Source organism: Clupea harengus, chromosome 5, assembly GCF_900700415.2.
Source record: "Clupea harengus chromosome 5, Ch_v2.0.2, whole genome shotgun sequence".
Classification (NCBI taxonomy): Eukaryota; Metazoa; Chordata; class Actinopteri; order Clupeiformes; family Clupeidae; genus Clupea; species Clupea harengus.
In genome coordinates this window covers 14,061,405-14,086,704 of record NC_045156.1, presented here as the reverse complement: position 1 = coordinate 14,086,704, position 25,300 = coordinate 14,061,405, and the positions used below count along the sequence as shown (strand labels likewise).

Genomic DNA, 25,300 nt, shown 5'->3' with positions numbered 1-25,300 from the left:
GTAATCCCTTCAGTGTGAACACACACCCCTGCCTCATAATTTGCCCTGACTGTGGGCAGGAAGGTTCCGGCATCTGGGATTGGCTGCTTATCAGAGCACACACCTGACTGGCTGCTTATCAGAGCACACAACTGATAGGAGAAACTACAGAGATCCAAAGTTATGAGGTAAAGGGAGATAGACCACACACACAGAGAGAGAGACACAGAGGGGCATAGAGGAACACGCACACACACTCGCACAGAGACGCACAGACACAGGAACATACCGACACAAAGACAACAAGGACACGCAGCCATACTGACAGGAACACAGAGACTCAAAGACACACACACACAGGGGCGCTCACACACACGCATGCACTCTAGCAACACCTAGCAACGCCTACACTTCCCATCCAACCCAACCACACACACACACACACACACACTTACAGAGCGGCATGAGTACCCCGCAGCTGAGACCAGAGCTGGTGAACGGCCACAGCTCAGCAGCGAAGAGCCACATACAACTGCACGGAATGCAAGAGGGGGTGACGGGATTGATCCGGACGTCTCTGGACGCTAAGGAGTTTGCCTACTGCCCCTACAGCAAGTTCCGTGTGGGGGCCGCTGTGTTGACGCGCGACGGGAAAGTGTTCACAGGTGAGGAGAGGGCTGCTGCCGGCCACGCCGCGTTTCAAAACTCCGACTGGATTATGAGAGCATAAGAAAGAATAAGAGATTCATCTGAAGTGTGTACGGCTTCTCTGGCTAATCTCAATAAATATTCACTGGGGTTCACGTCAAGGCTGGCTGTACTGACAGGACACACAAAGGGAGATTCTTTTTTTGTTTTTGTATTATTCAGTCAGTATCTAGTGTGTGTGATAACGACAGATATTTTATGCATTATTATATTTTATATAAAGGCCTGGCTTGAGAATAGAAAAGAAAAGAAGAGAAAAAAACTAAACTTAAAAATGTGACTTCTTCATTTAAATATCAGCAGGTGACAACTAAACTAGCAATGGTTCTATTTGGTCTACATCCTGACTAATGGGTTGTCATTTATTTATTCAAACGGCAGGACATTGTTGAATGAAAAAAAATGGTAAAACATGTTGTGCCATCCCAGAGCCAGATCGCTTGTAAAAATACGTTATCATGTCGTATATATTCTTTACATAACACAGTTCTTTGAAAAACATTCATAATTAGTGAGGAATGAAGTCATGGTAATAGTTTTGGGTCAGAGTCCACAGGAGGGTGGTTGAGCTTCATGGGTCCAGCAGCTGAGTCAAAATATTATCAGTGGTTGATTACGAGTGGAACAGCAGACGGGACACATTTGTTTTACAAGGGGTGGTTTGGAGCCTTGAACTCTATCACGCCTTCCCTGCTTGGCAGGTGCTCACTGCCAGCCTGAGAGCATGCTGCGGTGCCAATCGGTGTTCGCACACACCCAATATCACTGGACAAATATGCTCAGTGTCTGTGCATACGTGTTCTGTGACCATGAGCTCTTTTCCAAATAACGGGTGTCGGTCCTGAATTTTGTACCCTAGATGAACCAAAGGGCTTGTGTCTACAAACATGTATTTCTATGGCCAACTAGGCCTTTATAGTGGTTCAGAAGCCAGATGGACAGCTGCAATACATGAGATTGGGTCTTAGATAATGTATCAACAGAGAAGATTGAATTTTGTCGCCCTCTGCAGGATGTAATGTGGAAAACGCCTGCCACAACCTGGGCATCTGTGCGGAGAGGATCGCCATCTCCAAAGCGGTCTCAGAGGGATACAGGGACTTCAAAGCCATCGCCATTGCCAGGTAGCTCTAATTATCTTGTTTTGTCACAGCAGGTCTGGTAGTCTTACATCATACTTTGTTTTTGTTTTGTTTTTAGCTTTTTACATGTGCACTGTGTCTACATGTGAAATATAATAGGATTTCAAGACGAGAAACCCTTTTGAACAAAACTAAAGAGAACAATCTTGTCTTACGTATTGTGAAAAATATACAACAGCATTATCTTTTAATAAACCAGCCATGCTTATCTTCTGACAGCGATCTGTCTGACCAGTTCATCTCACCTTGCGGAGGTTGCCGGCAGTTTATGAGGGAGGTGAGTTCACTCAATTGCAAGTGGATGCAAGTGGAAATAAGTATATTAACTATGTTCACATACTCGAACCCAAGGTGTGAGCTGTTTTCTGTATAGGTTACAGTACTGATTTTTAGCTATTTGTCCTAAATCCGTTTATTTATTTTTTAATCTTCTGCATTAGTGTGTCCATAGGACGCTTCATATTAAGATTTGAATTATTCTTTTTAATAGTGAAATTTATGTCGGTACTTTTGGTTTGATGCTCTCTGAATGTTATGAACGGACAAGTAATGACGGTTCATGTCATTTTCAAAGCATCCTCTTTACAGCATTGTATATTTTACGTGTGTGTGTTTGTGCCTGTAGTTTGGGGCACGTTGGGACGTGTACATGTCCAAACCTGACGGCTCCTATGTGGAGACGACGGTCGATGCACTGCTGCCACAATCCTTTGGACCCGAGGACCTCCAGATGAAGAAAGTGCAACGCATTCCCAACGAGTTCTGATGCAGTTACCAGGAGTTCAATGTAGACTACTTGTCCAAAGATCACGCATAAGAACTCAAAAAACTGGTGCTTTGATGTCAGTGTGACAAAGCAGCGTTGCATAGATGATGACGTTTGTGTGTTCCCTTATTGACATGTGGTTCTGACCCATTTTTAATGACAACATTTCAAAATCTTTCCTTCATTTTGAAGGAAATTACCATCACCTTTCACAACCTACATGTACACACATTTGCGTACTTTACTCCACAGGTTGGGCCAAATCATTCAATGAAAATGAAACAAGATTTCCATTCCTTTTCTAATAGGCTAGTTAGGCTATTAGCTTTGCTATGCTATGCACTATGTCAACATGTGAAAAAAATGGAAACTGAATCATGCTGCAGAAATTCACACAACAAAACATTATTCATGGAGGACTACGATAGAATATAAACATAAAGCCATTTCATGTCTTTTCCAAAACTTTCAATGAATTTGCTGAAGTTCATGACCTACTGGACATTTTAAATATTCCATCACTTTTCCAAGATTTCCATGACCATGGGAACCCTGTACTGTCTTTAATGACTGCCTGTGTGTAAATGTGTGCAATGATCTGTGTGTTTAGAATAATATATGTCTGAATGTAAATAAGACTATTTAAGATTGATTGTATACTGAAATAAACCCATCGAGGTAGTATTTGCAGTGTGTTTTGTGCTTTTACTTCAGACTTCTCACAAATTAACAGCTGACTTGCATGCTGAACCCGTTCTACAATTTGCTGTAATTATAACCAAGTGGCTACAACTTAACTGGCTTAACTTAGCTTAACTTAACTAGCTTCACGTAGCTGAAAATTAACTAAAGAAATACACACAATCACCCTAAATACAGTTAAACAGATGAATAAATACTAATCACAGTGAGCATATAACAGGACACTTATGCTATGTATTTTTCATTTTTCTAAACTTTATACTTTTTAAGATATTAAAGAAAAACTAATACAAATTTTTACTATTGACTTTCATTGGGCCATTATGACATCATAATAGGGTCATTGAACTGGCTTGCACCTGTGCTTCACTGACACCTGCGCCAAGGTTCCAAGGCTCCTCTTCTCTCTGTCCCTCTCCATTCAACTGTATAACTAGGAATATTAAGAGACACCTTCCATACTCTACTCCTATCTTTCTCTCTATCCCTCTCACTCTACTTTCTCTCACACTCCATCTCTCTGCTTCACTCCATTTTCTCTCCTTCTTTCAATATTTTCCCTCTTCACTCTCTCTTCTTTCCTTCTTCCACTCTTCTTTCCTTCTTCCACTTCTTTCCTTCTTCCATTCTTCTTTACTTCTTTCACTCTTCTTTCTTTTTTCTTTCCTTCTTCCGCTCTTCTTTCCTTTCTTCTTTCCCTTCTTTCTTTTCTTCTTTCCTTCTTCCACTCTTCTTTCCTAGCTTCACTCTTCTTTCCTTTCTTCTTTCTTTTCTTCTTTCCTTCTTCCACTCTTCTTTCCTTCTTTCACTCTTCTTTCTTTTCTTCTTCCTTTCTTAACTTTTGCATTTCATGCACTGGTATGCTTTTTCTAGTTCTTCATCTTATTATTACAGTGCATGAAATGCCCTGTATTGTTATTCCTTCGTTTCTTATTCTTCATCGTATTACAGTGCATGAAATGCCCTGTATTGTTATTCCTTCGTTTCTTGTTCTTCATCTTCTTATTAAAGTGCATGAAATGCCCTGTATTGCTATTCCTTCGTTTCTCATACTTCTTCTTCTTATTTTTTGTACCGACTTCTGCGCTTAATTCAGCTCGAACCGCTTAACGTAGAAACTTTGTTCAAACTTTGTCGCGTATGTCTTGTAAAGGACACACGTGCTATGTATTTTTCATTTTTCTGAACTTTATACTTTTTAAGATATTAAAGAAAAACGAATACAAATTTTCCCATTCACTTACATTGGGCAATTGTGATATCATAATAGGGTCATTCAACTGGCTTGCACCTGTGCTTCACTGACACCTGCGCCAAGGTTCCAAGGCTCCTCTTCTCTCTGTCCCTCTCCATTCAACTGTATAACTAGGAATATTAAGATACACCTTCCATTCTCTACTTTTCTTTATCTCCATCATTCTCTTTATCTCTCTCAGTCTACTTTCTCTCACACTCCATCTCTCTGCTTCACTCCATTTTTCTCTCCTTCTTTCAATATTTTCCCTCTTCACTCTATCTTTATCTCATTATCTATAGCCACTCCTGTTCACTCTTCTTTCCTTTCAATTCCTACTCTTTTTTTTAACTTTTTTGTCAGCTTTCTTTGACTTTACAGTCATCTATCCTCCCTCACACTCCATTTTCTCTCCTTTCAAATTTTCCCTCTTCACTCTCTCTTCATGTCATTATCCATATCCACTCCTGTTCACTCTTCTTTCCTTTCTTCTTTCAATTACTCTGTCCATCAATTCCTTCCCTTTTTTTAAAACTTTTTTGTCAGGCTTCTTTGACTTTACAGTCCTCTATCCTCCCTCACACTCCATCTCTCTCTCTGCTTCACTCCATTTTCTCTACTTCTTTCAATATTTTCCCTCTTCACTCTGTCTTTATCTCATGATCCACTCCTGGCTGGTAGTTGATAAGGGAAAGAGGACTTTTTAAAACCCCTTAATGTAAAATAGTTATGCAAATTGTAGTTGAGTGTGTGTTGCGACTGTCACCAGCCAGTTGGGCACTGTTGTGTAATAGTTTTTCCTCATTCAACTTTGCTTAATGTAAAATAGTTATGCAAATTGTAGTTGAGTGCGTGTTGCTGTCACCAAACAGTTGGGCACTGTTGTGTATCCTCCCATCCCTGCCATCCAAACTAAGTTATGTAAATATACATAAAATAACAAAACTAAATGCAAATAAAATTTCCATATACCTGACCAGGCAAACTCTCTCTCTCCCTCTCCCTCTCCTTCTATATCCTATTGCTATTACCTATATTGATACTGATAAATTGGCCATATAACCTACTGTTAATTGCCTACCTAAATGTATCCCATTATGTGTTTATCAAATTGATGTCTACTAACAATTTTTTTCTCTCTCTTATAGCTTGATCCAAATGCTGATGGATGTGGAAACATTGCTCCTCATCACCATTGCTCCTCATCTACGCATATTGGCAGCTGAACTCTACCCACTCACTCTGTTTTATTCTTCCCTTCCTAGTGTAGACTATCTTTGCTGTGGGATGCTGCCGTAGTCTCTCCACCCGATCTACTTGTAGAAATCCTTGGGCCCGCATGTACCCATCACCACCGTGCCATACACTTACTCTACCCCATACTCTATGCTAGCATTTATATGCAATATATATAATTGCCACCATCAACATGTTTTTCTGTTCCTACTGTACTTACCCTTGTAACAGTAACCCTATGAGCACACTGTATACCCACTAAGCTGTTTTTGTATGTATCATGTATATACCATATGATGTTTGTATATATGTTATGTACATCTACCACATGTATGCTGTGTACATTTTCCCTGTGTATGCTGTGTACATTTACACATTTACCACTTGTTGTTTCCTCTCCCCTTCTGCCACACGACCCACCCCCCCTTCCTATCTCTTCCCAAACTCACTACTCAGACTGTGGCTGTAAACCGCCAGACTGATAACATCATGGAGAAGATCATGGCTCTGCAAATTAAATTGGATCGTTTTAGAGACCTGTTGAAAAAATGGGAGAAAACGTCGGAAGAGTAGAGGCGCAAATTGAATGCAGCTACTTGCATTTTTCTAAACTTTATACTTTTTAAGATATTCATAGTTTTCAGTCACGTGACTACAATAGGTAGCTGGCGGGCAAAAAGAACAGCGAAACAGCGAAAATGGCGTTAAACAGTAGACAACTTCGAGCAGTGCCGCCTACTCAACTACGATCGCCATCAACCACAGACCATACCACTATAGCCAGACAGAGATATTTAGAAAAAAATAAAATTTTAGGAGCTTGTGATGCATTTACTGCACCCGCTGACATTTTTATTTCTTTAACCTCGACGAAGTTCCTGCCTGAGCTCCAGTGTGGAGATATTTACATCTATCTAATAGAAAATCCGTCCCCCTACACATCTCAAAAACTGAAAGCCTACAAAAGCACAGATAGTTATTTAATTTTCAGAAGTGGATGGGTTCACAACGCTGTCGTCTGGAAGGTGAAAACAAAAAACATCTTCATAATCAGAGCAAAGATGAGTGCCATTTATTAGCTAGCTACCAGCTAGCAAGCTACCAGCGGTTACCTAGCAGCCTTTAGCCTACCCAACTTAAATTATCTTCCCATATATTTTCTACTGGCATTGTAGTATTACCAGTTGGATGACAAAATACACTAGCCTAGCCTACTTGCTTAGGTAGGCTACTTGTCGCAATCTCAGAGCAGAAACCGGGTAATCCAATTTGAATTGTGTTGATGCTTTGTTTCTTGACTTTATTACTTGATCTATTCCCGTTTTAGATAGTTATTCTGATAAATGAGGCGACCAAAACAGGGTGACTGCTTTTTTTGCCAGCTCCAAAAGTAAGGTTACTTTACTGTGTGTCCCGAGAAAAGTTGACCCAGAAGACGTCTACAATCAGCTGGCAGCAACGTGGGCGGGTTTTAAATGCGATAAAAACAAAATCCGGGCTTGTCTCCTCGCCGATTTGAACAGCCAACCGAGCAACAACTGTCTAGCATTTTACTACCTAAGTCAGACAATGTTAAAGCAGAGATATTAAATGATCTTGAATGAAAGGTGGTCGGTTCCTGTATAAACTCCAGTGTTAGACAGCTGTGGAATGCTTTTCTTGCCCGCCAGCTGGTCATTCTGACGTCACGTGAAAACTATGAATTAAAGAAAAACTAATACAAATTTTCCCATTGACTTACATGGGGCCATTATGACATCATAATAGGGTCATTCAACTGGCTTGCACCTGTGCTTCACTGACACCTGCGCCAAGGTTCCAAGGCTCCTCTACTCTCTGTCCCTCTCCATTCAACTTTATACTTTAACTAGGAATATTAAGAGACACCTTCCATACTCTACTTGTTACAGTGCATGAAATGCCCTGTATTATTATTCCTACGTGGCTTCTTATTACAGTGCATGAAATGCCCTGTATTGTTATTCCTACGTGGCTTCTGTTACGAGCCAGCTCAAGGCACGGAACAAGAAGGGGAGGCCACGCAGAATTTAGGATTTTATAATAATAATAATATATTTATTAATGATTTACAAGATTTACAAATTTATATAGTTATCTAATAATTATAGCAAACGTGTGGTGAAGATCAGTGTTGTGAAGAGAAACAAAAGATGTACTGTAAAGTCAGGTAAATGGTAATATAAACAAACGACGACGATAATCCAAAACCAACGATACTCCAACCAACGACAATCCAAATCCAATCTCTATCCAAATCCAACGACCAACCCAACGCTCTCCCGACTGCCATTTGATCAGGGCTTTTGTAGCCCAACCCATCATGGGTTACACCTGGGGTACACCTGCTTCCCATTACCTGCTAAGGAAACAGAGACAGAACAGGCATGCAAATCACAAGGGGCGGGGCCTAGACCCGCCAGGGTCGTAACATCCCCCCCCTTAAGACAGAAGCCCACTTAATGGGATTCTGCGCTATCCAATTCACCCACACGCTCAACATTCATCCAGCTCACCAGTCACACCCCCTATTGCCCCTCAGCAATTCCAGGCCCTGGAAAAGCAGTCTAAGAGGGACAGGGGAAGAGACAGGAGAGGTGAGAAATTAATTAAGCAGACACGCAACTTATCACAACTTATCCCCACATCCTGAAACCTGCGGGATAACACATTAGTCCAAGCAAAATGAACCTTTTCTTCATTAGGTGTATACCCCCTGTATAACAAAAAGAAGCCGTAGGTTTCGAAGAGCACGCCAATAATGGGCCACCCCATCAACACACCACATACACACCCCACGAAGAAACTGGTGGCTCTTCCTTTATTCCTGTGACAGGAGAATCTGAAGGTGCGTTCCAGGCCGATGGCAAATGATAGCCCTGTAATAAATAGTATATTTACTATGGCAAGGAGGGCTCTCTCGATAAACAAGATTATTCCAACGAAGAGGGAAAACACGCTGAAATCTGTTATACCCATTCCCATTTTCAGAGACTTCCCTGTTTTCCCGCTACTTTTCGCCCGTGTCACCACACACTCCGTCAACCTATCCAGAACCTCTGTGACCCCGTTATCTTGTTTAGTGGCCTCTATTGGCTTAGTTGATCCCACCAGTGGTGCGGACCCGCTTGCCCATACCCGGTGCCCAGCTACAATGTTACCCAGAATCACGTGCACTCCTGGCACAGGCAACGCCGGACGAACCCCTACAATTACCTCACCCTGCACAAGATCAGAACCCAGCACGACCTTATGCAGGGGAACAGACATCGTCTGCATTCCCATGCCCTGCACAAGTACATTCTCTCCCGTGCTAGATTGAACAGAAAACGGTAACACGCATTCAGCTACGAACGTCTCTGTAGCCCCAGTGTCTCGCAAAATTTTAACAGGCGTCTTTTCCGCGCTACCTACAAGCGAAACGAAACCATCAGTAATGAACGGGCCATACCCCTCCCCGACATGCCCATCAGCGGCCTCTGCGACACACTGCCCTAGTCCAGAGGGACCAGGCACCTCACAGCCCGAACCCCCTGCAGGGACAGTGATATTCACCTGCACACTCTTTTCAGTGCGGAAAGACTGACGCACCGGGGCTGCACACCCCACCCCTTTTACCGTTTCCCATTTGTGAGAGTTCGGCCCTTTGTCATCTCTACCCTCGAGCAGTGGGCATTCTCTCTTCCAATGAACCCCCTTTAAACAATAGTGACATTTGTTTTCGACGTCAGACTCACTGGGACTCTAATTAACTTGTCCCGTCACTGATTGACCACTGTAATTCCTAGAAAACCGAGTTGTCGGAGGTTCCTCCCGAGTGTAGCTAGGCCTGTATTGCACATACTCCCTATTCGAACCTCGATGTGTTAAGTTAAACTCGTCCGCGAGTACGGCAGCCTCAGCAGCAGTCTTAACTTTGTGCTCATTTATAAACATAGCCAGTCGTTCCGGCACAACGTTCTTGAACTGCTCTAGGACCATCAACTCCCTTAACTTCTCGTATGTGTCAACCTGAACAGACGAACACCAGCGATTAAAAAACCCAACCAACTCTCTTGCCACCTCCGAATAAGTTTGCCTGTACTCTTTTTTTCAAATTCCTGAACCGCTGCCTATAAAATTCCGGAACCTGCTCGTAAGCCCTCAGCACTGCTTCCTTCACTCGCTGGTAGCACTTTCGGTCGGTCACGGGCAGGGCAACAAACGCATCCTGCGCTCTCCCAGGAAGAACAGTCTGGAGCAACAGGGTACGCTCTGAGTCGTTCCAACCCCGCTCCTCGGCAATGCCTTCGAACAGGGAAAAGAAAATGTCGGGATCACGGTCATTGAACTTTGGCAGAAACCTGACCATGCTTGATAAAGTCTCTATGCCACCCCCCCTCGATGACCTAGAGGAGTCTCCAATTCTACCCTCCTGCAACTTCCCTTCATCTATTAATCTTAACCTCTCTATCTCTACCACCCGATCATTGTCTCCCCGTCTCTCGTTTATTTTCATCTTTTCGAATTCAAACTGGCGATCCTTCTCCCTTTCTTCCCGATCTTTATCTCTCTCCGCGTTTTGCACTCTTAGCAGTTCCATTTGCTGCTCAAAACTGAGGTAATTTCTCCGCGCAGAGGAACCTGACTCTGAGCGTGTAGGAGTCAATGCTGTGGGATTTAGAGGATCGGAGCTTGCCACTATTATGGACCTCTCTACTAATCCCTTCCTCACTCCCTCTTTTAACTCCTGTTTTCTAAGTTCTTTCGGCAAAGTTTCATTGAATTTGTAATGTTCTGCCACCACACGCAACTGATTCTTCGTAAGTCCCTCCAAATACCCCTCTGTCGGAGACTCGAAAAACTCTGCCATCCCTTCCATTTCCAATCCCTACTTCTCCCCTGCAACCGATCTGGCCCAGGTCTACCAATGCCCTCTCCCTGATCGTGTTCTTTACCCGGTGGCTCAGACGCGACCGTGCACACCCGGTAATTAAGCACAGGTGTATCACCACCCACTTACAAAAACCCAACCGACTAGAGCCTCCTCGCATCTATCTCCAAAACACAGTCCTCGCTATTCCCAACCTATAATCTTCAGTGTGTCCACCTGCAATTGAGCTGCTAACCAACTCCAGCGCGTCCGACACACCCACGAAAAACAACAAACTCTTATAAGCACGGCCAAAACAACAAACAGCGGTAAGCGCTCTTAACCTGCGCAGGGTTTTGCGTTTGCTCAGTAGGTACTCACCTACTATCACCACCCAGTTACCACTACACCTGTACCCAATTTTCCCCAGCCTGCACAGTGTGTCTCTGTTGCAGCGAGAGCAACCAGCTGCAATCACTTCCAAAAGTGACTTCCCTCCTCCACGGCAACCCCACGAAAACAACAAAAGTTTAACCTTACAAATTTCCGCGTGCGTCTCCCCCAATTTACAATCCCCTTGCTGCTGCACCGGCAGTTTTGTGCCCGTCAGTATCAAAGGCCAATATCCCGATCTATACAATCAATACAGCTTTACCACCACTATTCCCCAATGAGTGGATGAAAAAGTTGTCTTACCCGATTCCCGGAAAAAATCTCGGCAAGCCCCCACGTGTTACGAGCCAGCTCAAGGCACGGAACAAGAAGGGGAGGCCACGCAGAATTTAGGATTTTATAATAATAATAATATATTTATTAATGATTTACAAGTTTATATAGTTATCTAATAATTATAGCAAACGTGTGGTGAAGATCAGTGTTGTGAAGAGAAACAAAAGATGTACTGTAAAGTCAGGTAAATGGTAATATAAACAAACGACGATGATAATCCAAAACCAACGATACTCCAACCAACGACAATCCAAATCCAATCTCTATCCAAATCCAACGACCAACCCAACGCTCTCCCGACTGCCATTTGATCAGGGCTTTTGTAGCCCAACCCATCATGGGTTACACCTGGGGTACACCTGCTTCCCATTACCTGCTAAGGAAACAGAGACAGAACAGGCATGCAAATCACAAGGGGCGGGGCCTAGACCCGCCAGGGTCGTAACACTTCTTATTCTCCTTATTCTTTTTACCTTTTTCTGCGCTTAATTCAGCTCGAACCGCTTAACGTAGAAACTTCGTTCAAACTTTGTCGCGTAGGTCTTGTAAAGGACACTTCAGCTATGTATCATTTGTCTAAACTTTATACTTTTTAAGATATTAAAGAAAAACTAATAAAAAATGTCCCATTGACTTACATTGGGCCATTGTGACATCATAATAGGGTTGTTAAACTGGCTTGCACCTGTGCTTCACTGACACCTGCGCCAAGGTTCCAAGGCTCCTCTTCTCTCTGTCCCTCTACATTCAACTGTATAACTAGGAATTACTTTCCTTCTTCCACTCTTCTTTCCTTCTTTCACTCTTCTTTCTTTTCTTCTTTCCTTCTTCCACTTTTCTTTCCTCACTCTCCTTTCCTTTCTTCTTTCCTTCTTTCACTCTTCTCTCTTTTCTTCTTTCATCTTCAACTCTTCTTTCCTTCTTTCACTCTTCTTTCCTTTTTCCATTCTTATTTCCTTTCTTCACTCTCCTTTCTTTTCTTCTTTCCTTCTTCCACTCTTTTTTTTCTTCTTTCACTCTTCTTTCCTTCTTTCACTCTTTATTCTTTTCTTCTTCCCTTCTTCCACTCTTCTTTCCTTCTTCCACTCTTCTTTCCTTCTTTTACTCTTCTTTCTTTTCTTCTTCCTTTCTTAACTTTTGCATTTCATGCACTGGTATTTCCTTCAGGAAATGCATTTTCTAGTTCTCCTTATGCTTTTTACATTTTTCTGCGCTTAATTCAGCTTGAACCGCTTAACGTAGAAACTTTGTTCAAACTTTGTCGCTTAGGTCTTGTAAAGGACACTTCAGCTATGTATTTTTCATTTGTCTAAACTTTATGCTTTTTAAGATATTAAAGAAAAACTAATAAAAAATGTCCCATTGACTTACATTGGGCCATTGTGACATCATAATAGGGTCATTAAACTGGCTTGCACCTGTGCTTCACTGACACCTGCGCCAAGGTTCCAAGGCTCCTCTTCTCTCTGTCCCTCTCCATTCAACTGTATATCTAGGAATTACTTTCCTTCTTTCACTCTTCTTTCCTTCTTCCACTCTTCTTTCCTTTCTTCACTCTCCTTTCCTTTCTTCACTCTCCGTTCCTTTCTTCTTTCCTTCTTTCACTCTTCTCTCTTTTCTTCTTTACTTCTTTCACTCTTCTCTCTTTTCTTTTTTCATCTTCCACTCTTCTTTCCTTCTTTCACTCTTCTTTATTTTCTTCTTACCTTCTTCCACTCTTCTTTCCTTATTTCACTCTTCTTTCCTTTCTTCTTTCCTTTCTTCCTTCCTTCTTTCACACTTCTTTCTTTTTTTCTTCCTTTCTTAACTTTTGCATTTCATGCACTGGTATTTCCTTCAGGAAATGCATTTTCTAGTTTTTCTCTCTATCCCTCTCACTCTACTTTCTCTCACACTCCATCTCTCTGCTTCACTCCATTTTCTCTCCTTCTTTCAATATTTACAATCTTTACTGTCTTTATCCAGAGCCACTCTTGTTCACTCTTCTTTCCTTTCTTCTTTCTTTCTTCCACTCTTCTTTCCTTCTTCCACTCTTCTTTCCTTTCTTCTTCCACTCTTATTTCCTTCTTTTACTCTTCTTTTCTTTCTTCTTTCCTTCTTCCACTCTTCTTTCCTTTCTTCTTTCCTTCTTTCACTCTTCTTTCCTTCTTCCACTCTTCTTTCCTTTCCTCTTTCCTTCTTCCACTCCTTTTTCCTTCTTCCACTCTTCTTTTCCTTCTTCTTTCCTTCTTCCACTCTTCTTTCTTTTCTTCTTTCCTTCTTTCACTCTTCTTTCTTTTCGTCTTCCTTTCTTAACTTTTGCATTTCATGCACTGGTATTTCCTTCAGGAAATGCATTTTCTAGTTTCTTTTTCTTTTTAGTTTCTATGTTTTGTTTCTAGCAGGGTTTATCTCTCTGTGGGCCAACACCTCCAACATGACAGCTTGATCTTCATGAGTGTTGAAGTAGTGTGGCATAGTTGAGGTGTATCCCCATTAGTGACGTACCATGGGTGTCTCTACGTGGTGATGTGAAGGAGGGAGACCCGCTAATTAGTTCACCTGGATATAGCCCCGTCAGGTAAGCTATCTCTAGAGCTGCCTTTTGTCTTTTGTGTGTTCGAGTCCCTTGCCATCGACATCCAGCTGAGTGATTTGTTTGTTGTGTTGGAGATCCAAGCTTGCACAGAGTGCCGTGGCGTTTTATCTTGGAGACGGGTTGAGTGACGTAGTGGAGAAACTGGGCATCGTGTACGCCACTGTTTTTATCCTGCAGTTTGTTTACTGTTTGTGTCCCGCATATTGTTTTGTACTGTTGGTGAGCTGACGTGTCTCTGAATAGTGTATTTATGTAAATTAAAGATCGTATGTTTTCTATACTTAAACACCAATCTTCGGCTATCCGTTCATATCAACCTCACAGTAGGAACATAACTACACATCCTACAAGTACATTAGAGTGGGATTTACGCGTCAGGAGTCAGGCAAGCAGAGTGGGAGTGCAGTAACTCGTGCAGAGTGCAGTAACAGCTTGACCAGGTTGCTGGTGTACGTGATGTCCGTCAGCTCGGTCACCTCTACAAAGTTTTTCTTGGGCGCCCGACTGCTGAGGTTGACACGAGGACGTTGAGACACAAGTTTTGACGGATACATTTTTACACCAATCATGGGGGATAATGATTCATACTGCTGCATGTGTCCTCATTAAAGGTCCAGTTCACAATTTGGATGAAAGGTTGTTGATATTTGAGCTCAACTGCCAATCAAATTACAACACTCCTTTACCTGCTCCTGAAGCAATGTGTTGATTGGCTGGAATAGCGTGATATTCAATTCGAGGCACGCTGTTTGTCTCCTTTTAAGGACTGTGAACGTCGTGAACACTAGTTCTTTTGAGTGCACACACAGAACACAGACAGCTAGACCAGTGGTTTTCAAGCTGTGTGGTTCTCACACTGGTGTGTGTTGGGAGCGGGGCAGGTGTGCCTTGGAATTAGTCTTATATATGACCATTCATATAGCTATAAGCACATTTAAAGGTCTGCCTCGGAAATACTGGTTTTCATAAATGATCTGCCTCGGAAATACTGGTTTTCATAAACGGTATGCCTTGTGACAAAAATGTTTGAGAACCACTGACCCAGAGGACCGTTGCGAAACGTATTGGATTAGAATCACGCCTAGCACCAATCCTTAATCTATCCCATCCCAAACTGGGAAAACATCATGGAATTCTTTGAACCAATCCACTCAATACGGAAGGTTGGGGGAGGGACTCAAACAGATGTGCACTGTGTTGTCCTCTTTAAGTCAAGCTCTTTAAGACAGAAAGCCTGTGAGGGTGCGTCATTGGCAGATCTCACTGCAGATCTCACTGCAGATCTTCATGGTGGATAAACATTCATTACTCTGATCTATTTCGGCCCAAACTGGTAAGACATCACATGTTGTCAACTCTAAAAATGCTCTGAAGGAGCTCAGTGTGTTTTAAATGAATTCCTGTCTGACCTGGAAGTACTCTCTGCACCAGCCGACCCCTCTGCAGTCTTGGGTGGCTCCTTCCCTTTTGGCTTGCTGGGCTTCTCGCCGCCAGATTCACTGCACATTCAGAACAAAACCAATTACTGGGCAGATGAAACCCTCAACACCAGCAGCCACACAAAACAGCATTTATCCTCCTGAAGCAATTTCATAAACATCGCACAGGGTTTATATACTTAAGATTTATCTAACTCTGACTCCATAAATGTTTCAAATGTCAGCAAGAATAGCCATGCTCGACTAAAAGACAGATTGCTGCATCAACCACAAAATAAACTTCCTTTTTCTTACAAAGACAGATTGTTGCATCAACCACAAAATAAACTTTACTTTTTCTTACAAAGACAGATTGCTGCATCAACCACAAAAGAAACTTCCTTTTTCTTACAATTGGCGAGCCACCCATCTTGCAATTTCCCAAAAAATTAATTAAAAAGGAGGAATTGGTAAGTATTCTTCTGTTTCAGGAAATGTGTACGTTTAAAACAACCTAGAAAGGAGGTTTAAGGATAGGGATAATCTGTTTCATGTCTTTGTTCCATTATTAAGCAGGAGGTGTCCGGTTGTGGGTTAGCTCTGTGCAACTTTTCGAAAGATTCTAAAGTAACTGAATCAGCCCGAAGTAGTGTGGTAGTAGAATTGTATCAGAATACGTTTCTAAGGTAACTGAAACAAGTAGCTGAAAACCGAAGTAGTGTGGTTTAGGCCCGAAGTACTGTGGCCCAAGGAAAGTACTGTAGTTGTGCCCGACGGACAGTGGCAGAATTATTAAACGGTGTATTGGTGAGTGTGACTGTTGTGTTCTGGCCAGGATTCTGGCCCTCTTTGTCTCCTGTTCTATTGGGAAAGCTTAATTCCTATAGCTGCAGCGGGGTGTGATTTCTTAGAAGTGGCTAGATTATTATAAAATTGCTTCATTTTAGCAATAATTTCACCATAGCCTGAGAGATGAGTCACAAACATCACAAGCATTTCAGTACACACACACACACACACACACACACACACACACACACACACACACACACACACACACACACACACACACACACACTTTGTATCTCCAGCCCTGTCATGGGGCAGTAACCACATCAGTGTGAACACACACCCCTGCCTCATCATTTGCCCTGTGGGCAGTAAGGTTCCGGCACCAGGGATTGGCTGCTGATCAGAGCACACACCTGATAAAAGAAACTACAGAGATCCAAAGTTATGAGAGAGACACAGAGGAGCATAGAGGAACACGCACACACACTCGCACAGAGAGACGCACAGACACAGGAACATACCGACACAAAGACAACAGGGACACGCAGCACACACACGCACGCACTCTAACACCTAGCAACACTTCCCATCCAACCCAACCACCCAAACACACACACACACACTCACTTACAGAGCAGGCATGAGTACGCCGCAGCTGAGACCAGAGCACGAAATGCAGGAGGGGGTGACGGGATTGATCCGGACGTCTCTGGACGCTAAGGAGTTTGCCTACTGCCCCTACAGCAAGTTCCGAGTGGGGGCCGCTGTGTTGGCGCGCGACGGGAAAGTTTTCACAGGTGAGGAGAGGGCTGCTGCCGCCACGCTGCGTTTTAAAACTCCGACTGGATTATGAGAGCATAAGAAAGAATAAGAGATTCATCTGAAATGTTTACGGCTTCCCTGGCTAATCTCAATAAATATTTACTGGGGTTCACGTCAAGGCTGGCTGGATTATGAGAGCATAAGAAAGAATAAGAGATTAATCTGAAATGTTTACGGCTTCTCTGGCTAATCTCAATAAATATTCACTGGGGTTCACGTCAAGGCTGGCTGTACTGGCAGGACTCACAAAGGGAGATTCTTTTTATTTTCTTTATTACTCAGTCAGTATCTAGTGTCTGTGATAATGACATGTTATGCGTTATTGTATTTTATATAAAGGCCTTGACAAAGAGAAAAGAAGAGAAAAAAAAAAACTTAAATGAGTGTAAACATACAAGACCCCATAGAACCTGTGTGAATGTTGTGACTTCTTCAGCAGGTGACATCTAAACTATTATTGATCCTATGGGTGGTCATTAATTGATCCTATGGGTGGTCATTAATTGATCCTATGGGTGGTCATTCATTTATTCAAACGGCAGGGCATTGTTGAAAAAATCAGTCATGGAAAAAAAATGGCAAAACATGTTGTGCCATCCCAGAGCCAGATCGCTTGTAAAAAATACGTTATCTTGTCGTATATATTCTTTACATAACACACTTATTTGAAAAACATTCATAACTAGAATATGCATTTCCTGAAGGAAATACCAGTACATGAAATGCAAAAGTTAAGAAAGGAAGAAGAAAGGAAAGAAGAGTGAACAAGAGTGAAAGAAGAAAGAAAAGAAGAGTGAACAAGAGCTATGGATAAAGACAGTAAAGAGAGTGTGAAGAGGGAAAAGTTTGAAAGAAGGAGAGAAAATGGACTGAAGTCATAGGCGGAGATCCCGGGGGGGACGGGGGGGACGTGTCCCCCCCTACCATAAAGTTGTCCCCCCCAACAATCATTGAAAACAAAAAAAAATATTTGATTTTTTGAATTTTTTTTTAAAAATAAAAATACGACGACACAAGCGGTGCTAATAATAGACGTAAAACAATGTGTTTTTTAAGTGTTGAAAAATCATGTTCCCCCTATTCCTCAAAGTGGTTTGGTTCACATGCTGTTTCCAACGGGCAGGGCTACCGGCAGCTCCGTGTTTCAGTTAATCAGCCCAGTACCCTACACGGTCAGATTGTCAGACTGTTTCCTCCTCTGTCCCCTGTCGCTGCCACTATGATACACGATATCTAAAGAGATTTACCTCATTCTCGAACGCAGTAAGAACATGTAAAGAAGAAGTTTTTTTCTAAACTCCATTTACGAAGTTCCAATCGATATGCACAAGTATACATAAGTTTAATAATGGATTGGCATGACAACGTGAACGTTTGCCGATAACACACGCATGCCGGTAATTAACACAGTTAAGATAGCTAGCTAGACAGTCTAGGACACTGTCCTGTCAGGGGCAGGTTCATGCTAGTTAATAAACGTAGGTCTACATCTCAGTGCCTCTCCAGATTTGTTAAATTATCTGAAGTTAAATTATTGTCATCTTTTTCTGCGGTCCATGAACTAAGCTGGTATTGTGATATGGAGCGACAGTGGTGCAGGAGGTAGAGAAGTTATATTGTAATCAAAAGGTTGCTAGTTCAATTCCCTGTCGAGATGTTATATAACTTATTTTGAGCATCAAGTTCTCTTGAACTTTGGACATTATTTGTCTGTGAATAGATATTTCGTGTTAGTACATTTAATGCTGTTTAGATAATTCTAAAATGACTTCGAATTTCTGTTTGTAAATGTGATAAGAGAATTCGGTATTTAGCAGTTTATGCTAGCTCTCGTGAAAGCAATTTTTTCATGTCCCCCCCCCCGGAATTACACTCTGAAATTTGACCATGTATTGTCCCCCCCTACAATGAAATGGGATCTCCGCCCCTGACTGAAGTAGAGAGATGGAATGTGAGAAAGAGGAGTTGGAGAGGGATAGAATAAAATAAGTGGATGGAGGTTGTACAGAGAGAGGGAATGGCTGAAAATAGGAAAGAGAATGGACATAGGGGAGGAGGGAGATGTTAGAATGATCAATGGATAAAGTGGAAGATATTTAAGCAATATAGTACGAGTGCGAGTGGGGTAGGTAAGGGATATTCCCACGGGTGGTGTTCGGCCGTAGCCACGAGGCCGTTGGCCGAGTGGCGCAGGCAACAACACCCGTGGGAATATCCCTTACCTACCCCACTCGCACGAGTACTATATTGCTTTTATAAAACAATTTTATAGTCAACCAATTAACATTTAAACACGAAGTTATTAAATAAAAAATGTTTATTTCGCCATTGTTTCTCCGCAACAAAAAAATAGTTCCATTGTCAACGTCTTTTTCAATTATAAGAACTTTGAATTAACGGTTATCGCTTAATCGCAGAGTGATTTATTATTAGCTGTGAAAAGTCCGAGTTGAGATGTCCTGGGATATTCCAACTCATGGAACGTCTCTCGTCCAATCAGAAACAGCTAAATAATTCAATAGAACCCAATTGTTTTAGAAAGACATGTAACTTGTAACATGAAGGAAGTAAAGGAAATGGAAGGGAGGATGTCCCTGTGCCCACACATAATGACAGACAGATGCTGTCAAACTCGCAGAGGTCATCATTCTTGGTATGTTTTCTCATCCGAGACCTATTTAAAAAGGCCTTTGTGTTATACAAAGAAAGTCATACAAAGAAATTCAGGCTTTATTACAGGCGGAAGGTTTCGAAGGATTACTGGCATCTTTATTTATCTTTCAGTGACTCATTTTGTAGATTTGAGGACACGAGGGCGTTTCATAGTATGTCACCTATGGAAGGTGGTGGGAAATTGCATGATTAATGAAACATCAGCATGATGGAACTGAAATGAAAAGAAAACACATGCCAGCGAATAATTTGATTACGTGATTGGTTCAGTCCATTTCACAAGAAACCAAATGTAAACAGAAACTGGCACAAGTTACTGTTGGCAATCACAGGAGGTATTGTGTACGTATGTATGTGTATGTATTCTGTGTGACATTTTTGTCTAATGTCCATGGGATCACCTGGTGAGCCGTGGCATATTGCCGGTGAGCTGACTCAAAAACATGTGCTGCAATTATGGCTGACCCCTAAAAATGAGGGTGCCAAAGTATTCTTCATAGTGGGCCATGGCTCCAGTATATTCTCTGTACTGAAGTGAGAAGTATAACCCAGACCAAAGATAGAGTCTTCCTGAAACCTATGTTTTTAAACCCTCTGGAGCCTGCTATCCTGCTCTGATTGTAAGCTATATGCAACGATAAGCCATGCTGTAGTGAGACCCGACCCTGAATGGCACTATTATCAGAATATGAATATGTTTACTCTGTATATAATATTACTACTACCTCATTCACTTCATTTTTCTCATTTTCATTTCACTTACTACCACCACTTATACTTACACCTGCACTTTATATATACTTGTCTAAACTACTTACTTCTATTGCTGCTAGTCTTTTATCAACACTGTTCATATTCCATATCTATTTCTTACTGTACATATCTTATTTATCTACATATTCCACTTTACATATGCACATACTCTGCACTTGTACTGCTTTTTGCACTTCTGGTTAGATGCTAAACTGCATTTTGTTGTCTCAGTACTTGTACTCTGTGCAATGACAATAAAGTTTAATCTAATCTTATCTAATATGAGAGAAGCACTAGGCGACATTGTGCAAATTGAATTTGAATGATTGGCGCTGTTCACAACAAATATCACTTTTGATCAAAAGGGAAAGATATAACCCGCACCAAAGATGGAGATCTCCTAGAACCTCTTCATGTTTGCGCAAAAAAAAATGACTTCTTGAACTGCACCACTAAGACCATCTAAAACAAATATTACTTTTGATCTGTTGTCATCTCTCCTGCTCTCTGGTTGAGTAAGAGACATTTGACGGCCGCACTCCCTGATAAATGCAGCATATCATCCCTATCTCCTTCTCTCACACTAGTGGTCTGTGTGCCTGTGTCCCATTGTCAATGTGCCAAGTTTGAGCATTAGGTACAACAATTCCACGGAACCACTCCAGTAAATCAAGTATGCTGACATTCCCCACCCAAAACAGTGGGAGTCACCATGTTAGCTATGTAGGTGACTGGTAGAACAATTGCTTCTCTGTATAGGCTAAATATATGAATTTAACTGAGGAAATCAGTTCTTGTGACTTCCATGGCACTAAAAAATGAAAGGCTTTGTTACTGAAGAACATACCATCACACCTTAACGGATGTGTCATCTGCTCACCCAAACAGACACACCCACACACACACACACACACACATTCATGTCCAGTCAGTGAAAGAACAAAGCCCAATTATGGTCCAAATATTTATGATTCATAATACCTTTTTGTTTTAAAGGGACATTTGCTCATTATGTTGTTGTAGTGATGGACAAAATTAGATTATAACTTATGAAAACATTTTAATAGAACTTGAATTAATTTAAATCTAGTAGTAGACATGTCCAAAATAATCAATAATATTTTAACAATGATAAAGGTTGTAGTTAATTTATTTAAAAGTCTGCTGTGAAAGTGTAAAGTGCACTGTGTGTTAAACAAGAATACATCTTGTATATTGAGTTAAGATTCATTTTATATGTGTTCTTTATGTGAAATTAAAAAATGTCATGCATCAAGCTACTTCAAATACAATGGGATCAACTAATCCAAAACCGCTCCCTCTCGTATTCTCACAATTATTGTTCCTCTAAATGACTGGAGCCCACTTGTGTGAGTGATTACACTGTCCAAAATCAATCATATTCAGTGAAATGTGGATATAAGCAGAGGTCCACTGACACACCAACAACCGCCCTTTTTTTTAAAGAAACTATTCAAAATAAAACAAATGTTGCCAACATGTGAAGACCTATTTCTTTGGGAAGAAAGATATTGCGAAGAACAGGGGTGTCATTTTACATCCGTTTTTCACTAATATATGCAAATTGTACATAATGGCAATTCTGGATCTTGACATTATCTTCAGTTCAGGGAAGTATTTCAGGGACTTCTGTTAAAAACACAAATCAGCTGTCCATGACGTGACATTTCTTTTAAGTTAAATTCACCAACGTCTCAAGCAGGTAAAGGGAGCCTTTGTGTCATGCAGAAGATTTGGCTGAATGTGCAGGGGTCAAACATTGCATATTCATCATGAATTTGAACTCATTTACTCAAACAAAATTGACCTTGAACCACAAATCAATCATGTGCAACAGTGAAAGAAGGAAAGAAGAAAGAAGAGTGAAAGAAGGAAAGAAGAGTGGAAGAAGGAAAGAAGAAAGGAAAGAAGAATGGAAGAAGAGTGGAAGAAGGAAAGAAGAATGGAAGAAGAGTGGAAGAAGGAAAGAAGAGTGGAAGAAGGAAAGAAGAAAGGAAAGAAGAATGGAAGAAGAGTGGAAGAAGGAAAGAAGAAAGGAAAGAAGAGTGGAAGAAGGAAAGAAGAGTGGAAGAAGGAAAGAGGAAAGAAGAGTGGAAGAAAGAAAGAAAAAAGGAAAGAAGAGTGAACAAGAGTGGCTCTGGATAAATACAGTAAAGAGAGAGTGAAGAGGGTAAATATTGAAAGAAGGAGAGAAAATGGAGTGAAGCAGAGAGATGGAGTGTGAGAGAAAGTAGATGTGAGAGGGATAGAGAGAAAGATGGAGAGAAAAAAAAAGAGTATGGAAGGTGTCTCTTAATATTCCTAGTTATACAGTTGAATGGAGAGGGACAGAGAGAAGAGGAGCCTTGGAACCTTGGCGCAGGTGTCAGTGAAGCACAGGTGCAAGCCAGTTGAATGACCCTATTATGATGACATAATGGCCCAATGTAAGTCAATGGGAACATTTGTATTAGTTTTTCTTTAATATCTTAAAAAGTATAAAGTTCAGAAAAATGAAAAATACATAGCACAGGTGTCCTTTAGAAGACCTACGCGACAAAGTTTGAACAAAGTTTCTATGTTAAGCGGTTCGAGCTGAATTAATTGCAGAAGACGGTACAAAGAATAAGAAGAAGAAGTATAAGAAACGTAGGAATAAAAATACAGGGCATTTCATGCACTGTAATTAGTGAGGAACGAAGTCATGGTAATAGTTTTGGGTCAGAGTCCAGAGGAGGGTGGTTGAGCTTCATGGGTCCAGCAGCTGAGTCAAAATATGATCAGTGGTTGATTACGAGTGGAACAGCAGACGGGACACATTTGAGTGGAACAGCAGACGGGACACATTTGTTTTACAGGCCCGTTATTTGGAAAAGAGTTCATGGTCACAGTATGCACAGACACTGAGCATATTTTGTTGTCGGCCCTGAATTTTGTACCCTAGCTTAACCAAAGGGCTTGTGTCTACAAACATGTATTTCTATGGCCAACTAGGCTTTTATAGTGGGTCAGAAACCAGATGAACAGTTGCAATACATGAAGTTGAGTCTTAGATAATGTATCACCAGAGAAAATTGAATTTTGTCGCCCTCTGCAGGCTGTAATGTGGAAAACGCCTGCTACAACCTGGGCATTTGTGCGGAGAGGAACGCCATCTCCAAAGCGGTCTCAGAGGGATACAGGGACTTCAAAGCCATCGCCATTGCCAGGTAGCCCTAATTATCTCGTTTTGTCACAGCAGGTCTGGTAGTCTTACATCATACTTCCTTTGTTTTTGTTTTGTTTTCAGCTTTTTACATGTGCACTGTGTCCTGTGAAATATAATAGGATTTGAAGACGAGAAACCCTTTTGAACAAAACTAAAGAGAACAATCTTGTCTTACGTATTGTGATATATCATCATCATCATTATTTATTCAGGGAGAATTGACTGAGCACAGGGCTATTTTGCAGCAATGCCCTGATTGAGGGTACATAATACAGATGAACAATACATAAACAAACCATAACAAAACAGACAAAATAATATACAATAGCATACAACAGCATTATCTTTTAATAAACCATCCATGCTTATCTTCTGACAGCGATATGACTGACCAGTTCATCTCACCTTGCGGAGGTTGCCGGCAGTTTATGAGGGAGGTGAGTTCACTCAATTGCAAGTGGATGCAAGTGGAAATAAGTATATTAACTATGTTCACATACTCGAACCCAAGGTGTGAGCTGTTTTCTGTATAGGTTACAGTACTGATTTTTAGCTATTTGTCTTTAATCTTCTGTATTAGTGTGTCCATAGGACGCTTCATTTTAAGATTTGAATTATTTTTTTTAATAGTGAAATTTATGTCGGTACTTTTGGGTTTGATGCTCTCTGAATGTTATCAACGGACAAGTAATGACTGTTCATGTCATTTTCATGTCATATACAGCATTGTATATTTTACGTGTGTGTGTGGGTGTTTGTGCCTTTAGTTTGGGGCCAGTTTGGACGTGTACATGTCCAAACCTGACGGCTCCTATGAGGAGACGACGGTCGATGCACTGCTGCCACGATCCTTTGGACCCGAGGACCTCCAGATGAAGAAAGAGTAACGCATTCCCAACGAGTTCTGATGCAGTTACCAGGAGTTCTAATGTAGGCTACTTATCCAAAGATCACGCATAAGAACTTAAAAAACTGGTGCTTTGATGTCAGTATGACAAAGCAGCGTTGCATAGATGATGACGTTTGTGTGTTCCCTGATTCACATGTGGTTCTTACCCATTTTTAATGACAACATTTTAAAACCTTTCCTTCATTTTGAAGGAAATTACCATCACCTTTCACAACCTACAAGTACACACATGTGCGTACTTTACTCCACAGGTTGGGCCAAATCATTAAATGAAAATGAAACAAGATTTCCATTCCTTTTCTAATAGGCTAGTTTTTGTGAAAAAATGGAAACTGAATTATGCTGCAGAAATTCACACAACAAAACATTATTCATGGCGGAGTACGATAACATAGAAACATAAAGCCATTTCATGTCTTTTCCAAAACGTTCAATACATTTGCTGAATATCATGACCTTTCCAGGCCTGGAAAAGGGGATTTTAAAATTCCATCACTTGTGTGTAAACGTGTGCAATTATCTATGTATTTAGAATAATATATGTCTGAATATAAATAAGACAATTTAAGATTGATTGTATACTGAAATAAACCCATTGAAGTAGTATTTGCAGTGTGTTTTGTGCTTTTACTTAAGACTTCACTCCATTAACAGCTGACTTGCAATCCTGAACCTGTTCTACAATTTGCAGTAATTATAACCAAGTGGCTACAACTTAACTTGCTTAACTTAACTAGCTTGACGTAGCTGAAAATTAACTAAAGAAATTCACACAATCAC

At 41.2% G+C, this 25,300-nt stretch overlaps 1 protein-coding gene across 2 annotated transcripts; it reads left to right on the top strand.

Annotated features, from left to right (window-relative positions):
- Positions 1-28: 28 nt before the first annotated feature.
- Positions 29-25,290, top strand: cdab (cytidine deaminase b). 2 transcript variants are annotated; one of them, XM_031567800.2, is made up of 5 exons: positions 29-532; positions 16,840-16,951; positions 23,500-23,611; positions 23,990-24,047; positions 24,378-25,290. In XM_031567800.2, exons 1-5 carry the CDS (start codon positions 443-445, stop codon positions 24,495-24,497), a joined length of 492 nt encoding a protein of 163 aa, XP_031423660.1. In that variant the 5' UTR covers positions 29-442; the 3' UTR covers positions 24,498-25,290. The 2 variants fall into 2 exon arrangements, with proteins under 2 accessions (XP_031423660.1, XP_012680585.1); XM_012825131.3 differs by lacking the exons at positions 16,840-16,951; positions 23,500-23,611; positions 23,990-24,047; positions 24,378-25,290 and adding exons at positions 1,700-1,811; positions 2,049-2,106; positions 2,455-3,279 and having other exon boundaries at positions 60-644.
- The last annotated feature ends 10 nt before the right edge of the window (positions 25,291-25,300 follow it).

Bases quoted from the DNA above. Each gene is read 5' to 3' on its own strand.
- cdab (XM_012825131.3), top strand. From the start codon at position 443: ATGAGTACCCCGCAGCTGAGACCAGAGCTGGTGAACGGCCACAGCTCA. The intron at 1,812-2,048 runs GTAGCTCTAATT...ATCTTCTGACAG, and splicing joins AAAGCCATCGCCATTGCCAG to CGATCTGTCTGACCAGTTCA. The intron at 2,107-2,454 runs GTGAGTTCACTC...TTGTGCCTGTAG, and splicing joins GCCGGCAGTTTATGAGGGAG to TTTGGGGCACGTTGGGACGT.